At 44.0% G+C, this 17687-nt stretch overlaps 1 protein-coding gene across 4 annotated transcripts in view; it reads left to right on the forward strand.

The window, feature by feature from the left end:
• LOC147451078 (serine/threonine-protein phosphatase BSL3-like) overlaps positions 1-17687 on the forward strand; it is a 75321-nt gene that overhangs the window by 17485 nt on the left and 40149 nt on the right. For all 4 annotated transcript variants that reach the window (XM_086520027.1, XM_086520028.1, XM_086520029.1 and 1 more), the window contains exons 3-12: positions 9457-9535; positions 9630-9709; positions 9787-9881; positions 9960-10059; positions 10190-10259; positions 10702-10803; positions 10903-10984; positions 11074-11253; positions 11437-11722; positions 11818-12070. In XM_086520027.1, the coding sequence (XP_086376153.1) occupies positions 9457-9535; positions 9630-9709; positions 9787-9881; positions 9960-10059; positions 10190-10259; positions 10702-10803; positions 10903-10984; positions 11074-11253; positions 11437-11722; positions 11818-12070 (1327 nt within the window). The remainder of the gene's footprint in view (positions 1-9456; positions 9536-9629; positions 9710-9786; positions 9882-9959; positions 10060-10189; positions 10260-10701; positions 10804-10902; positions 10985-11073; positions 11254-11436; positions 11723-11817; positions 12071-17687) is intronic.

The raw sequence follows: 17687 nt of genomic DNA on the forward strand, positions 1-17687 counted from the left end.
AGAGGGGGGTATGTCACCAGCGTGTGACTACTATCTATCCTTTTTGTTGATTTCTTTCTTATTATCTATTTACTTTCACTTTTTGGAAACACCCCTCGGGAAATCTAACTGCCCTGCATTGCATAGCTAGTGTGGAACTGTCCAGAGGGAGTCCAGGCCTGAGGGCAAGAGAGCACTAAGGTTGGACAAGGACTATGGTTAGCCAAGTGGGGTCATTGACTAGCCAAAGTGGAATCCTTTGCTACAGAGGCTACATTTCAGTTTTGGATGTGGCCACAGTGTACAAAGAGGGTCGGATGACCTAGAAAGATATAATGGCAGCATCTCCTAAAATTTAGGGAACTGCTATTTTGGGACCTGAAAATGTCTTCGCGTCATTACGTGCAGTTTGACATGGGGATCATTTTGTTACTCTGTGGCCAAGTCAACAGAGGCTGCAGGTGAGATATTTTTAGACCCGAGGGTCTAAAGCGGGAAAATGCACAAATGAGTGACACTTGGCACTTTGAGGCCAGTTTACTACTTATAGAGAAGGCAAAAACGTGATTTATAGTTAGGAGGCTCATTTTGCAAGTCTCTGTCACAGGTTAAGAGCTATGGAGTGCTTGCTTTCCCTCTTATGCACAGTGCGGTGCCAGGAGTGATGCCCTGCACGCTACGCACTGCCCTCTCTCTCCCCTTTGGCAGTATGTTATGCCCCTCTAGTGGGCTCTTCATTTGACCAATGTACAATTGTGTGGGTTCATGCGCGATTGCCGAGGCAAGAGCCTCTTGCACAGGTACTGGATTAGCTAGCGGCTAATCCCCCCGCAGGTACAGGTGAATTCGGAGAGGTTTCACGCCAGAAATCTCGTCCGATTCAAAGGGCAAGTAGCCCTACAGGTGCGGGAGCTCGAGGACTTGCTAGGGATGCGACCGGCACGCGGAACGGAGCCCGAAACAGTGAATTACAGCCTGCTGTGTATTTTTGCAGGTTTAGGGTTTTGGCCCTAAACGGACCCTAATACCCCCAGGAGGTTCGGGGACGCAAGGGGACCGCTGTACAGGCGATCTGGAGCATTTTCAGGGCTGAAAACAGAGAATTCAGCGTGCTGCAGATTCTCGCCAGGTTTTGCAAAGTGCCCGTATGCGTCGGGAAAGTCGGTCAATGCGTGGGAATACTGACCGTGAAGGGTTCTAGTACAGTTATGCTGCCGAAATCGGGCTGGAACAGTGGAAATTCAGCCGAGTTTGTGCGGGGCAGCTTGTAGGAACCACAGCGTTTATTCCCTCTTTTGAACAATAAAGAAATACCGAAAGGGGCGCCTAAGTTAGGGGCCAATCTGGTGTCTGTCTACTCATACAGGTGCAATCTAGCAGCCTGTATCCCTCTCCCCTCTGTTGTGTCTTGAAAGTACAGGTAAAATAGACGACTAATAATGGGTGAAAGCTAAATCAAGGTTTAAAGTAAAGTCTACCGCCCTTTTTGGATTGAACAGGCCGGTTTCAGCAACTCCTCCCTGAATAACTCTGCCACTCCTCCTGATCCTCGCCCTCTGCGCTCTGATCGTGTCTCCTGTCTATAGGCAATCTCCCATCTATATCCACTAATGTGAAGCATAGACTGCCCAGGGGCCTGATGTGTCTCAGAGTAGAAGACGATGTCTCTTCCCCTGAAACTATCCTCAAAGGCGCCCACATCAAGTCGCATAAATCCATTACAATTCCACGTGGCAACTTTGAGGGTGGTCCCATGGGTCTCGCACCGTCATGTGGAGCGCCACTCTACAATCACAACCTGGCCATCTCTGTAGAAGGCCGTCTTTCCCTTCTCTCCTGCCGCTTGAATCTTTGGCATTACCTCTCTCATATGCGCAAGCCGTGTGAGAGTGAGGTCATCTCCAAGGAATATGCCCGTTTTCTTTAGTGTAGGACGCTTCTTCAAGAAGTCCTTCTTTGCCTCCATGGATGGGAAACGGATGATTAGAGCTCTCCCTTTTGAAGTCTCCCCATTGCCTTGTGTCTTCTTCCCCACCCTCCATGCCTTTGTATGAGTAGCCTCACTACCCATCATGCGGAGAAGTTCTTCAACTTCCCCTTCCACCTCATCTCGGTCTTTTAGACTGGTTACTCTTATATGCAAAGCTCTAGTTTTCCTTCGTTGTTCTTCTTCTAGAGTCATGTTGATGATTGTAGAAGAGAGAGAGAGAGAGAGAGAGAGAGAGAGAGAGAGAGAGAGAGAGAGAGAGAGAGAGAGAGAGAGAGAGAGAGAGAGAGAGAGAGAGAGTTGACATGGCATGACGAAGTTTCGAGCCAAGACGCACTCGCCCCAAAGACTGGCCCCCCTTTTGATATTTCTTTATTATTGCGGACCCGTGTGGTGTTGCCTTGTGGTTGGTGTACAGAAAAACTATGGTTGGCACTTGGGCTGCAATCATTGGCCATGAGATGTACTCTATGTCACAAGACGGGCACCACGTGCCAATAGAAAAGAACAGATTGAACAGACTTTTAGCACTTCAATAACAACTGAACTGAAATGGAGAGAGACGACACGCGACACGGAGTGGCGGAATTCCACCCCAAAGAGTATTGGCCCCATACCTTGGCGTCCCTTTCGGTATTTCTTTATATTGCATCAACCCAGTACAAGCCGGTACTCCAGACTCTGCACCTTCTCCAGGAAGCATGCCAGAGAATGAGCCCTAACCTCATATTTAAAGGCACTTGTTCTGAAAAGCAGTTAGAGTGAAAAGCCTTCAAAACTCAAAAGCTTCTGGTCCAAAAAGCAATGCCAAAAACTGCTAGCGTAAATCACGGAAATCCGTACAACCTGCCACATCATCAGCCAGCGCAAAACGCGGAAATCCGTACAGCCTACCACGTCATCATGCCAGCGCAATTTTCAAAAATCTGCCAATTTTTTTCCTCTCTGTGTGGGTCCTGCTTATTTTAATAATTATGTCACTTGGGGCCCCATCGGACGGGGTCCCCATAAGTTGGGAGGACTTCTTCTGTTACTTGTTCTTCTTAGGGTTTAGGCCCCTCGGCCAGCATCTGTAAGTTGGCTCCATTCTTTAGGCTTTGACACGTCAGCAGTTTGTTACACTCTACAGCCTGAGGCACTGTTTTTGGGTTTGTCCATATGCTTAGCCTGTGTGGATGGCAGTTTGTTGTTTGTTGATTAAAGTGGGCATACATGATGGGTTTGTGATGTGGGGACCAGCTGCATGTCTTTTGCATTTTCCAGGTTCACACACCTTCTAGAGCTTGCCGACAGATCCAATCTTCATCTGTACTTCCTTAGGATATAGACCAAGCAATTTACAGATGATTCCAAGTGCAGGTCACCAATTAGATTCTACCAGCGGACACAATTTACACTATGATATGTATCATCACTCTTTGAATCATGTGGAAGGCTCGTTGTGCTCACAGTCTTCCCCTATCCACCATTTTGACAGCCATTTGGATTGAGCTGCTGCATACACTTCGCAGTCAGTGGGATACTTCAACAGGCTCCTCCAAGGCAGCGGAGCAGCGTAGATGCGCCTTCTCCAATCATGGTGTGATCTAGAGTTCTTTTTCGTTGGGACCTTGGTCACATGACATGGCATTGTGCATCTCCTTAATGGTTCATTTTACACTCATCCTACCGACGTCCCCATGAAACGCGTTTCGACAGGTCGGGACAAGTGAAACGTTTCGGGCCTTGAAACGTTTCGCTCAGCAAATGAAACACAAGCCGTTTCACTAACAACAAGCTACTATAGTTTTAGTTTCATAGTCGCTAAACGCACGTGTCGGTCTCACGTTTCATTGTGCTCTAATTTTGGACTGAAACGTTTCGTGGTGAAACACCACGTTTCAGGGTGAAACGTTTCGCGGTTACGCTACATCCTACAGGCCATCTTGAGTTTCAAATAGCCCTCACATTGTGTACTTCCTTTGGATGATAAGCCATTGAGCATCTCCAGAGGTCTTTTTTGTACACGAATATAGCCCCTTTTCTTGCCATATATATATATATATATATATATATATATATATATATATATATATATATATATATATATATATATATATATATATATATAGAGAGAGAGAGAGAGAGAGAGAGAGAGAGAGAGAGAGAGAGAGAGAGAGAGAGAGAGAGAGAGAGAGAGAGAGAGAGAGCACTGTAGGCACGGAGTGGCGTACTTCCGCTTGCGTAGAAGCACTGGCTCTAAACCTTGGCGCCTCTTATTGTCTTTCTTTTATATCGATCTTGATTGAGAGTACAATTGTTGGGAGGAGCATGCTCCAATTTTGCAAGTGCCTGAATTGAGAATGACTTCCCGAAGGCATTTGTATATTTCAAAAGCTCTTGAATAAGTCAATTGTTAAAAACTGCTCGTCAAAAGCTTTTCTAGTTTCTGCAAAACTGCCACCTTATCACTCAAAAATCACACCGCGTTTTAGGGGATTCTGTGTTGGTAGTCGGTATCTTGTTGCCATGTCATCACTTACAATTCTTCCCTCTCCTCTTCTGTTTAGGTTGCGATGTCACCACTTCCGTGATATACCCTCTCCTTAAAAGAAGAGTAATTGCTTGCAATTACACTTGCAAAAAGGCAATCCGATTCTTCATTAGTAGACACTGCCTTCATGCATACATGCCAATGACCATCAACAGAAGATAGTACATTCTCTAGCTTGCACCACATGTGCCATATAATTCCACAATCAGATTTCTATCCAGTCATCTCGTCTGCTTCAAAAACTTTTGATATTCCGGCGGGGCCATCTCATATCTCGTCCAAATTGGAACTTTTGATGTACTAAATTCATATGCTTCAACAAATGACATAGATACATAGATGCAATTATTTTTGGCACTCTTAATGATGTTGTCACGGGGACGTGACAGCTGTTAACTATGTCACGAGGACGTGGCAATTGCTAACTTTAGTTGTTGGTTTCTTTCCAATGGGTTTTGTTTTATTTTTGAGACCCTCTTCTTGAAGTAGCAAACGGTCGGACATTGTATGGCCAATGTGAACGGTAGTTTCACCCGCAGATTGGTAGTGGTCGGCACTGGAATTCGTATGGTAAGAGGATGTCTAGGCTTAGAGCAGATCATATAGGTCCCCCCGTCGCACTTAGCAAGTTGGTGGATACTAGGAAGTGAACTCAATAAAGGCCTAAAGTCAAGGTGTGACTACCAACAGAAAGTATCCGACAGTTGGGCCACATTGCATTTTTGGATGTGGTCCCAATGAGGATAGATGGTCAGATGACCGCAGGGAGCCCAACGGAATCATTTCCTAAAATTTAGGGAATTGCTATTTTGGGCCGCGAAATGTGTTCGCGTCATTACCTCCGGTATGACTAGGGGAACACTTTACAACTCTGCCGCGAAGTCAACTGATGCACCAGTTGAGAGATTTTTAAGCGAGAAGCCCAATGCGGGAAATTGCATGTATGAGTGCCAAGTGGCCATTTTTGGTCAATTTACCAAGCCTGGGAGAAGAGAACTCGTAACTGACTCTTTGGAGAAATTTTGGAGGCTGTTAACTCTGATTTTCAACCATTTCTCTCTATTTTTGAGCTTCCCATGACTTTGCCTAGGTCCAAGGAGCTCATTTTCAGCATTGGAAGGCATCAGATGCGTGTTTACATGGCTGTTTTGCTGCGTTTTCAGTGATACGCAGGTTTTGGAAGCCATGGTCATCTTCCCCTTTTTGCATCTATTTGTTCACAGATGCATTACAGGTCAAGGGTAGAAGAGGGGGCGCTCGATTTATGCTGGGAGGATGCTTCATTGAGAACCTGTCACAAGTTAAGAGCTATGGAGTGCATGCTTTCCTCTCTATGTACAATGTGGTGCTAGGAGTGATGACCTGCACACTACACACTGCTCTCTCTCCCCCCTATGTGCAGTTATGTGATGCCCCACAAGAGGGCTTTTCATTTGACTGATGTACAACTGCGTGGTTTCATGCTTTTGTGCTGAGGCAAGAGCCTCCTTGAGCAGGAACAGGGGTAGCTGACTACTACTCCAAAGCAGGCACCGGTGAGGGTCATAACCTCACCGTACAAGTGCGTTTTCAGCGCTGTGTATGCGCTGTAAATTGACTGTTTTTCAGCCATACGGACGCCAGAACCATTGGGAATAGTGCCCCACTGGCAGAGGACAGTTAGGGGACTGTTTGGGACTGAAAACAGGGCAAAAACCAGTAAATACAGCGTGCTGAATTTACTGTTTTTGGGCAGGAATCAGAGGGTTTATGCTAGTGGAAGTGAGTTCCAGCAGGGGAATTGGTTTCGCGCAAGTTTTGGGACTGTTATGTTGCCGAAACTTGGCCAAAACAAGTGGTATCTAGATTGATACAGATAAAGGATTCCCAGGACTCTTCTTTGTAATTTACCCTCCAAAAGAATAAAGAAATACCGAAAGGGGCGCCAATTTTGGGGCCTACAGGTTGTCGGCGTCTGCTCGAAGCATTCTAGCTTCCGAGCCGTGTGTGTGCTTAAGTGTTAATTCCCGTCGCAGGTTTCCTTGGCACGTTCTCTGTGTGTGTGTCTAAAGTAAAGAATGTACATATGAATTCAGTGTAATAGATGGAAATGACAAAAGTATGAAGGTCTCATTAAGTCATTTGTACCTATGTGTTACGACCTTTCTTGCGGATACATGCGATGATAAAAGAGTGTTAATAGCACAAGATTATTAGTGCCGTGTATTTATGGTATGCAATCGAGGACGTTTGCGATTTCAAGAGGGAGGTATGTCATGGGGACCTGGCAGCTGTTAACTATGTCATGAGGACGTGGCAACTTCTAACTTTAGTTGTTGGTTTCTTTCCAATGGGTTTTGTTTTATTTTTGAGACCCTCTTCTTGAAGTAGCAAACGGTCGGACATTGTATGGCCAACGGTAGTTTCACCCGCAGATGGGTAGTGGTCGGCACTGGAATTCGTATGGTAAGAGGATGTCTAGGCTCAGAGCAAGATCATATAGGTCCCCCGTCGCACTTAGCAAGTTGGTGGATACTAGGAAGTGAACTCAATAAAGGCCTAAAGTCAAGGTGTGACTACCAACAGAAAGTATCTGGCAGTTAGGCAACATTGCATTTTTGGACGCAGTCCCATGTCCGTATTGTCAGCGTGATTTATGGGATCCCATACAGCTGCCACGTCAGCCCGTGTGTACTGTCAGGCCATGTCCGTGCGCGCGCGCGTGTGTCCGGGCACTGCCACGCCATCAATTTGTGACATACCCTCCTCTTGAAAGAATTGTAATCGCCCTTGATTACGCCTGCAAAACAGACAAAGGCCATAAACTATCTTAGTAGACACTGACTGTTAGTACCGACGTACTAGACACGAGCACTTGTACAAATCAATAGTCACATCACAGGACATCACATGACAAATCACATGATAAATCACAAAAAGATTCATTCCAAATCTCAGACCATGACTGCCAGCAACGTATTTAGTAATCGCATCTAGATCCAGTCCGGACCTCACTAATACCCGATTAACTAATCTTTATTGCGATCATGTCTATAGAGATTTAATAGACCGAAACGTTCAGTCATTTCGTCTTTCAGTTCCTGCACTCAAACAAGTCAAGTGAGAGAGTACAAATCAATCATATTCATTTTCGGGAATTCCGTGTCATAAAGTCATACAACAGAATACTGGTCAGCCCGTTAGTATCCCTGAAACCCAGAGGGGCCATCAGTGACCTTATTCAAAAAATCGGGGTAATCTATTGACAAAGGAGCGGAGTAACTCCCTCTTGTGCAAACCCGCTGCACTAGATTCGCCCTTACTGAATTCGGGGTTCTATCGGAGTAGACTATGCTAAACCAAATGCTTCAAGAGGTAAAGTTCCGAAATTTGAGGAGTATCTGCTAGGTCCTCCTCCTCCATCCACTTTGCATCCAATGTGGGATAGTTCTTGAATTTAACCAAGAACCGCCGAATCACTTTACCTTTGATCTTTCTTCCTTGTGTGCCAAAATTTGTTCTGGAACGAGTATCTCCTCGCTTTCCTCCACTTCGGGTTGCTCATCAGGCTCCCCATCAACTGACACATCACCTTTAAAAGGCTTCAAAAAGACTACATGGAATGCATTGTGAATCTTCCAAGTATTAGGCAGCGTGAGTCGAAAGGAGACATCATTTATCTTTTCTTTAATCTGGAAAGGGCCATAATACCTCATACTGAGCTTTGGAAAAAGCCGCTCCTTTCCCTTTCGTTTTCTTAGGCGTGCCTTCTCAAAACGTAAGAGCACCCAATCGTCTTCCTTTAATTTCAAATCTCGTCGATGTCGATCTGCTGCCTTCTTATGTCTTCTACTGCTCTTGACTAAGGGTCTAGGCCCCTCGGCCGGGATCTGTTGGTTGGCTCCGTTCTTCAGTGGCTTGACACGTCAGTAGTTTGTGACACTGACTCAGAGCATGAATGATTGCCAAGAGTTCTTTCACATAAATTTCTGATTTTAGGAGAATCTAACTCTCATGAGCTGCCATCTAGCCTCCTGCATTAACACTCTCATGAGCCGCCATCTAGCCCTCCAGGACAAACTTATTAGCTTCAAAGCTCAATTGTAAGTGAAGGAAATTTTTCAGCCTTAATCCTGAAGGCTACAATCTTAATTTTTCCACATATAGTGATTGTGATGCTCCAAACTTCAGTACATAATTTTTGTTCACATCAAATACCCTTTTATACTAACTGGTTATTTTTGTTCACATCATAAACCCTTTTATACTAACTGGTTATGTGAGGATCTGTTTTCTGTGTTCTAGACCGAGGCAATCCATCATACGTAAACATGCCGGCACCAAATCCCTTCATCAGGCGCTGTGCAGTGGCTTTTTCTTATTGAAATGAATAGTGCCTGTTTATCGTGTTGATTGGCAGTCATCATTTGTCATGTTGATCTGCAATCAGCTGGATGTGAGTGCAAGCATGAGGAAGGTCAAATAGAAACTCTACAAACCTATGCACTGGAGGCTGCAAGCATTAATGAAAGACCCCTTGTTTCTATTGACAGTCATATACAATGCCTGGACTGATTACAATGATAGTCTGCATTATGGTGCAAACTAGATAATAGAAGTATAATCCAAATTCTTATGTGGGATCAACGCATTCAACCCTTGCATATGATGGGAACTTGGATTAATCTAAGAAATTAGGAAGCAAAAGGATGAAAATGTGTTGATATTGGAAGTCTGATTTGCGTTTTTGAGAGAAGGATAAGAACAATGGTATCTCTAAAGTATTGCAGACCATGGTTGACAATCTAGTAGGAAAAGAACAAGTAAGAGCTTACGAGGCTAGACTTGAGTGCCACTCAGATCAGATGCAGCTTCTAGATCTGCCAAGTGTGCACATTTCAATCTTTTAAGTTTTTCCCTGTTTTCTGTTATGTGGATTTGCAATCTCTTATGGTGCATCTCAATGCTTTTATGATAGGCTCAATCCTATTGGGGATCCTCCTTCCCCACGAGCTGCACATGCTGCGACTGCTGTTGGCACTATGGTAGTGATACAGGTATGACATTTCAAGAGTCATTCATGAAAAGAAATTTACAAATGAAGGAAGAAGTTATTGAATCTGTATGCATATTTGCGTGTTTGCTATGCAGGGTGGCATTGGCCCTGCTGGACTTTCACCTGAGGACCTTCATGTTCTGGACCTTACACAACCAAGACCAAGATGGCACAGGTAGGCGTCACTTACCCTGACAAGGATTGTTCATATAATCTGTTGGGTTTTTACAAAAGTTTCTTGCTGTTTTTCAGGGTGGTAGTCCAAGGGCATGGACCTGGACCACGATATGGGCATGTAATGGCATTAGTTGGACAGAGGTTTCTTTTAGAAGTTGGCGGCAATGATGGTCAGTAGCTTCCCAGATTTTTGCAGGAACTAGCGTGCATACTTTGAAGGATTGTCTAAGCTCGAACAAGTGGTGCAGGAAGGCGGGCATTGTCAGATGCGTGGGCTTTAGACACAGCATCTAAACCTTACGAATGGAGACGTCTTGAGCCTGAGGGTGAAGGCCCACCACCTTGCATGTATGTTCTCCCAAGTACTGCAATGCTACTTAGTTAATTGTGAGAAAGACTTGGTCTGTTGTGTGTGCTTTGCAAGCTGTTTTGCCATATAATCATTTCACAATGATTTTGATGGGCATTTTGCTTACAGGTATGGCACTGCAAGTGCACGAGGAGATGGGCTCCTGCTTCTTTGTGGGGGGCGAGATGCAGCCAGCATGGTAACTAACTGTCCTCATAGTTAAAGGAGAACATGAACATATGTGAATGAAAAGATTATATAGTGTCCATTTTAACCATTCCAAAACTTAACTTGAGTATATGTATGCCCAACAGTCACCCTATGAAGGAAGTTTTGTGATTTATTTTTCAAAAACTGTTTGTGTGTTTTAGCCTATTGCAAATGCCCATGCCCATGGTCATGCTAAGCATTGTAATGGAAGATGGGAGTGTGGGCTATGGCCCCCCTGTTCTGTCAGTTACCAAGTAGCCAGCATGGTAATTAACAGGCTCTCATAGTTTAATCAGGGCATGGATGAAGATGAGTGAAGAAAGTATGTAGTTGTCTGGTTATAATTTATTTCAAAATTTGAGTATATGTATCCTCAACCTCTAAAGGAAGTTTTGTGATTTGGTTTGTCAATTTTTTTTCGTGTGTTATAGCCTATTGCAAATGCCTACGGTCTTGCTAAGCATCGTGATGGAAGATGGGAGTGGGCTTTGGCCCCTGGTATATCACCATCTGCTCGATATCAACATGCTGCAGTATGTATATAAATTTTGATTTGATTAGTTCACCTATTCAAATTTATAGGTATACTTTGTACATCCAAAATTCACGTTCAAATAAATATTTTTTGTCAGGTTTTTGTGAATGCAAGGCTTCATGTCTCAGGGGGTGGCCTTGGAGGTGGGAGATTAGTAGAGGATGGTTCGAGTGTAGCAGGTGTGAAGTTCTCTTGGAGCTTTGTAAGGTAGTAAAATATTTTTCAATCATTGTGTGTGAATAATGAAAAATGTCAATTATGAGTGTAGTGCTTGATACTGCTGCGGGGGTCTGGCTGGATCGAAAAGGAGTGGTTACAAGCGCTCGGACTGGAAGATACACTGCTGATGCTGCAGGGGGAGATCCATCAGCTGAATTAACAAGACGGTGCAGGCATGCAGCTGCTTCAGTTGGTGACTTGATCTTCATCTATGGTGGTCTTCGTGGTGGTAATATGAGATTAGCAGCTACTTAGGTTTCTCTGTCCAAAAGGCATTGCTTGTACATTCTTTTGTATAGTTGATGAAGCGTGTTTTTTTGATATTAGGAAAGTTTATGTTTTCTTTGGCTCTAGTTGTTTTGCTAGATGATCTATCATCTTACATTAGTTGGCTTTATTTTTTTGGTAACAGATGTTTTGTTAGATGATCTTTTAGTAGCTGAGGACCCTGCGGCTGTTGAGACCACTAGTGCTGCTCTTCATGCAGCTGCTTCGAATGCTCCTAGTGCCAATGGACAGTCTGCAACGCACGCCAACAATTTCCGGTCAAGTTATTTAGATGGCCGTGCAATAGCCACTGAATTAGAGTCAACATCCAATGGGTCTGTGATTATGGGAACTCCTGTAGCAGCTCCTGTTAATGGGGATGTGTCCATGGACATTAGTGCTGAGAATGCCATGTCACTTGGCCATCAAAGGTTAGCCTTCTTCGATTGACATTCATATATTAAAGGACAAAGCTGAATTTAAGAGCATTGATTAAGATGTTGATGACTTCCGTCTGGCTGAACAGAAGGGGCAGTAATGTGGAATCATTGGTTGAAGCGTCAGCTGCTGAAGCTGAGGCTATAAGTGCAGCCTTGGCTGCTGCAAAAGCGAGACAAACATTGGAGCAAGGGAAAAAAAATGTTTCTGATAGCACCACGGAAACCGATTCTTCTGCGAGCAAAGAGCAGTCGTCCTTAGGGCTTGCACCTGTTGCCGAACCAATGCAGTCTGTGGAGAACCTGTCACCCCAAACTGGTGTTCGCTTGCACTGCAAAGCAGTAAGTTGGCCTAGCTCTCTGTATATAAGTCTTTGCCAAAGTCAGGGCCTTGACTAGTACACTGTTGAACACTTTGTGGTTGTGCTAGTGAAAACAAGATGAACAAAAAGGATGGGAAAACAAAAAAGGGTGGCGTGTTGTGATTTATTCGTATACAAGCCTTTGGACTGTTTCCCTTACAGAAGATCACTCAGGAATACGGCAATGTTTTAAGGCTCAGGAAGAAAGTATACACAAGGACTAAGGAGTTAGGTGTTGAAGCACTTGAACACTTTTTCAAGGTTACTGTTGGGATGCTCCAACATCAGGAACACATGCAGTTTATCTCTTGTTCGACGTGTGTGGGTGTGTTGCGGAGTGGGTGAGTTCGAATTCCTGCCTTAGATGCCCAAAAGCGTAAATTTAAATGAGATAATGAGTTACAAAAAGCACATTTGAATGTTTGATCATCGTGAACTTTTTGTTCTCGACATTAGACCCAAGGTCGATACCCAGCAGCATCTTTCAAATATCAGTTGTACCTCACAAAAGAATGTTTGGATGAGTGCAAGGGAATGTTTGAAGTTGAAATGGGTAAGTGTCCTAGGAGCTCTGAGGTTGCAATTTCTCACAATGGTCACCTATTAATCAAGAGATGACTTATTGTTTAATGCTTTGCTGTAATGTATTGTTCTCGAGACTTGAAAGGAAGCAAACGTACCTGCAGACTCATGTTGTCTTCTTAATAACTGAACACGAGTACTTCCAGTTATTAAGTTTTTTTTTTCAGAAGCATAAAGGAGAAATCATCTTCTTTAATGCTCCAAAATTTTGATTTATGACTTTATATATATGTCTTTGCCTTTGAGATGAGACCGATTTTGGGTCCTCCAAGTTCAATATATAAATAAAATCCTGTGGGTTTGGATTCCGGAAGTAGATATGTATGAGAATTGTCTTGAAATGGACTAGTTGGGCAATGTACCAATCTATATTATTCGTATGCCTTACATTTCTTCCATTATCTCTCGCTCTCTTTGTTAAATATGGTGCTACTTGTTTGTTGTTATTCGTATTTGTGAAACCTTTTGATAGACCTGACGGTGGGATTGAAGTGGAGTCTTCTGGAGTCTTAGTCGCAGTTCATTAACCAGTTAGCGATGCTTCTGAAGCAGAGAATTCTCATTTGTCCAGCACCCCCTCCGGCAGGTGGACAGGGGGAGGAGAGAGAGCCTCATTTGTCCAGCACTCCTTCCTCTCCTCCTTTTTAGATGTTCTATTATCCATGTGATTACCTCCTCATTCCTTTGCCTGTGGTCCATGTAGATATCTACACTGTACAGATATGGCTTAGAGAGGTCTTTCTTCAGATGGATCTATTCTTCATGTCAATCTCTTAGAAACATGGTCTTGCTTTCCATGGTGACAGCGGAGCCCCGATGTACAGCTTTATGTTTGAGACAGCATATGACCCCCCTTGGGAGTCCTCCGGCCTTATGGAATCAGATCTGGATGGTTGTACTTACAAATGGAGCGAGCCGCCTCTTAATAGGGCGCATGATTGTGGGACTCCAGAGGAGTCTTTTGAGGTTCCAGCCGGAAATCTACAGGAGTGAACATTTCTTTTTATTATCTTGTGTTGGAAGTACTACTGCCAGGAGAGCCCACTTTGGCATTCACAAAGTGAATAATGGCTCCCCCTAGGCACATAGTTATAGGCCCTTCGCCTACTGCTTTACAAGGCTCTAAAATGTTGAAATTGAAGTGCGTTCATAACTGGTACCCAAAAGCTCCAACAAGTCGATGCTTTCAACGACTTCAGCCAAAAAGCACCGGTGACCAGAAACTGCCACGCCACCCCGTCCGTAGAGTGCCACATTAGCAATGCGATTTCCACCATAAATCGTAGCACTAAATCCGCTGCAAAACATGGGCTGCTGCATGCGGGTCTGCACTTTGGTGTGTCTTGGTTGGCACATATTCTCCTCTTTTGGTCCTGTCAAAGCCATGCCACTCTCGATGCTTTTGGTTTGAAGCACATCTCATTGAAGATTTTGATAATTTTTGTTGCTTTGGTTTTAATTTGGAAGAAGGTGATCACGACTCAAGAGCGAGGAAAGCGTATCAACATTTGGATATAAAGATGACACTGTAAGCAGTATGGGTGGGCAAAAAACTGGTCGAAAATGAGAAAACTACCTCAAATTGTCTGGGCACAGCCACAAAACAGCCCTTGCTCCCTGTGAGCAGCCCCCTGGGAGATACTGGTGCACTTGCAGCTCTGCCAGGACCGGCCGAATAGGTGACAAACGATGATTTCATGTAAACATGCAAGCGAAATCAAACATCAATCAAATAATAATTTACAAAGAGAGAATGTTGCAGGCATTTACCTCTTGACTCAAGTAAACCTTGTGTCTAATAGACATTCTCGTTTACATGGGCACACAGTGTAGCAACAGATTTTAAACATAAACCATACTCACAATGGATACACCACAAAACAAAGAACAAAGGTCTAAGACATCAATCCATTGATGTTTTATATCAGGTGAGTTGGTGCATTGACACATCAATCTAGTGTTGGTTTGTGTCAAAAGTGGGTAAGTGTACTGTAGTGGCAGATCCATCCAGTGTTGGTTTTTGACAACGTATTACATGGTTCCATAGTATGCCCAACGAAGCATACCATGTACAACCATGCGTGATCACACTGTTAAACCCAGTACATGAATCCAACGTTGGTTTGTACCTTCGCATCGTGTCGCCCCATAGTATATCCAGCACATGTACCCCTGCCGAGAAATGCCTTTATGCTGTTTAATACTGATACATCAATCCAACCTTGTCTGTATCGACTTATTTAGTATATTGGAAATTAAAAATGAAACCACTTCATCAAAGTTTGAGTCGACTCCTCAAAACCTCCGCCCAAGTTACACAATAGAGTTTCTGATGGAGAGCAGATCGAAGTGTGCCTTGCCTTGTTGTCTTCTCGGAAAGGGGATGGATGAGCTTCTTCTTCATTTGTCACTTAGCAGCTCCACAATTGTGCAGTCGACGAGGAGTTGAGAGGGGGTGTTAGAGTTTGTCACCTCTCTGGAAAATCGTTGTAAAATGCGGGCCATACAGACTGTAAGGAGCGTGATGATGTTGCAGCTGTATGAAGATCGATGGTATGATAGATTATAAAGCTTTCCTAGGTTGTCTTAAAATAACAGTTTCTTTTGAAGGCTACTTTTTATTAGCAGATGCTTTTTATTGCTTTTAAAGCCCAATAGGCTTATAAATAAATTGATCGCCTATGTGCCAATTGTAACTTGGCTTCTGGAGTTGTCTCACCCAATAGTTGCAGGGGCACTTGACTTCGGGCTAATACTCTCTAAAGAGGGAATCCGCCTCTACCATGTCGGCTCAAAAATTGAACTGTGAAGTTTTCTTTGTTCAGTTGCATTTGTGTCATTGTTTTTCGTTTTCTTTTAATTTGTCTGCTTGGTTGCATATATATGGCTTTGTTTTTTCTTTATTTGCTTTGAATGTCTGCCGGTGGGAGATAGTATGTGCTTGCAGGTATGTTTGTGTGTTGTGGTTGCTTGATTGTGGTTTCATCTGCTTGTTTGTGTTTTTGGTTTTTTTGTTTGGTGGATATTCTGTTGTTCTGGATGTTGGTTGGATTGGTGACTTGGGTGGAGGGATTGGAAGGGTTTTAGCATTGCTGGCGATTTTCTGCCCCTACCTCCTAACTATTTCTTGCAGGTTGCAGTTATCATAGTCTGGATTGTTGCTGGAGATGGTGGAAGGCCTTTGTCTCCTGCAGTTCTCAAGATTTTCAGAATCGACTGCTCTTCAAGTTGTGGATGGGGGGTTAGTCTATGAGTTTGTCCCGGTTGTTTGGCCACTGGTTAGTCTAGAAAGCTCCATAGGTTGGGGTTCTTCTTCGAGGCTTTGCCTCTCGTCTTCCTCCTCCAACCCATTTACATGTATATTTTATCCTGTACTGATCCCTAGGCTTTTCCCCTCAGCTTTGTAATCCTTGAAGATCTTGAGGGGTTTTAAAACCTATGGTGATTTTGGCTACGGCCATGCTTTGTAAAGCCATCTGGGCCTTTGTAATACAATGGGTTCAAGCCCGCTCGTTTAATTAAAAGAGAGAGGGAGAGAGGCACATGCTTCAGCTTGCATAGTGGTGTTCTTCATCGATGGCAATCCAGTGTTGGGGACATGTGAGTCTTTCAAGTTCCAGACGTTGGTAAGCTGCTTCTTGGCGGGGAATCCCCCTAGGTCATCATCACGATCTATTGAGTCGCCGTCGGTTTCGTTCATTGTAGGTTAGTTTGCTCTTTGCCATGGATCCTGATGAGTTATCCATCAGGATTAAACTTTTAGCAGATACAACTAGTTCCGTTCAGCACACTAGTGGCATGTTGTTTGGTATGCAAAGTGGTGGGAGAAAAGCTGTCATGGCAACAACCTTTGGAATTCTTTGAAGGAACTCCCATTGGATCATGATGGGTTATCCATTGGGATTAAACTTTTAGCAGATACAACTAGTTCCGTTCAGCACATTTGGAATTCTCCCAATGGATCCTGATGGGTTATCCATTGGGATTGAAATTTTAGCAGATAAAACTAGTTCCGTTCAGCACACTAGAGGCATGTTGTTTGGTATGCAAAGTGGTGGGAGAAAAGCTGTCATGGCAACAACCTTTGGGATTCTTCTAAGATGTCTTTCTCGTGTTACGTATTCCCAAGATTGTGATAGTCTCCCCATTGGGTAGAGGTGGTGGAGACATGGACGAGGCTAGTCTAGCGTTGACACAGAGTACCCTCAGCTTCAACAGAGCTTATTGATACATGTATAGATGGAGGCATGATATGGATCTAGCTAGCCTCTATGAGTGTCTAGCAGTTCTAGCGACGTTTCCAGGTTTATTGCCGAGGTTTCAACAGCATACCACAAAGATTGGCAGTAGTCAAGGTGGTGTTTTGAGTGATGGTGGTGCTCTGTCCGATGGTGTATGCACCCTCACCCTTATATCACCCTTCTCCCGTGAAGAGGGTACAGTTTTTGGACTTCCTCAGAGCTGCATTTCTCGTGTTGCTTATTCCTAGGATTATGATAGTCTTTTCATTGGGGAGTGTCACCGGGACGTGGCAGTTATTAACCATGTCACAAAGATGTGGCAACTGCTAACCTTGGTTGTTGGTTTCTTTCCAATGGGGTTTATTTTATTTGTTTTCAGACCCTCTTCTTGAAGTAGCAAACGGTCGGACATTGCATGGCTAATGTGAACGGTGGTTTCACCGGCAGATGGGTAGTGGTCGGCACTGGAATTCGTATGGTAAGAGGATGTCTAGGCTCATAGCAAGATCATATAGGTCCCCTCGTAAGTTGGTGGATACTAGGAAGTGAACTCAATTAAGTGAACTCAATTAAGGCCTAAAGTCAAGGTGTGACTACCAACAGAAAGTATCCGATAGTTGGGCCACATTGCACTTTTGGATGCCTTCCCAATGAGGATAGATGGTCAGAAGACCAGTGGGAGCCCAACGGAAGCATCTCCTAAAATTTAGGGAACTGCTATTTTGGGCCGAGAAATGTGTTGGCGTCATTACCTCCGGTATGACTAGGGGAACA

The sequence above is a fragment of the Adiantum capillus-veneris genome, chromosome 9 (assembly GCF_014529385.1).
Source record: "Adiantum capillus-veneris isolate H3 chromosome 9, ASM1452938v2, whole genome shotgun sequence".
Classification (NCBI taxonomy): domain Eukaryota; kingdom Viridiplantae; phylum Streptophyta; class Polypodiopsida; order Polypodiales; family Pteridaceae; genus Adiantum; species Adiantum capillus-veneris.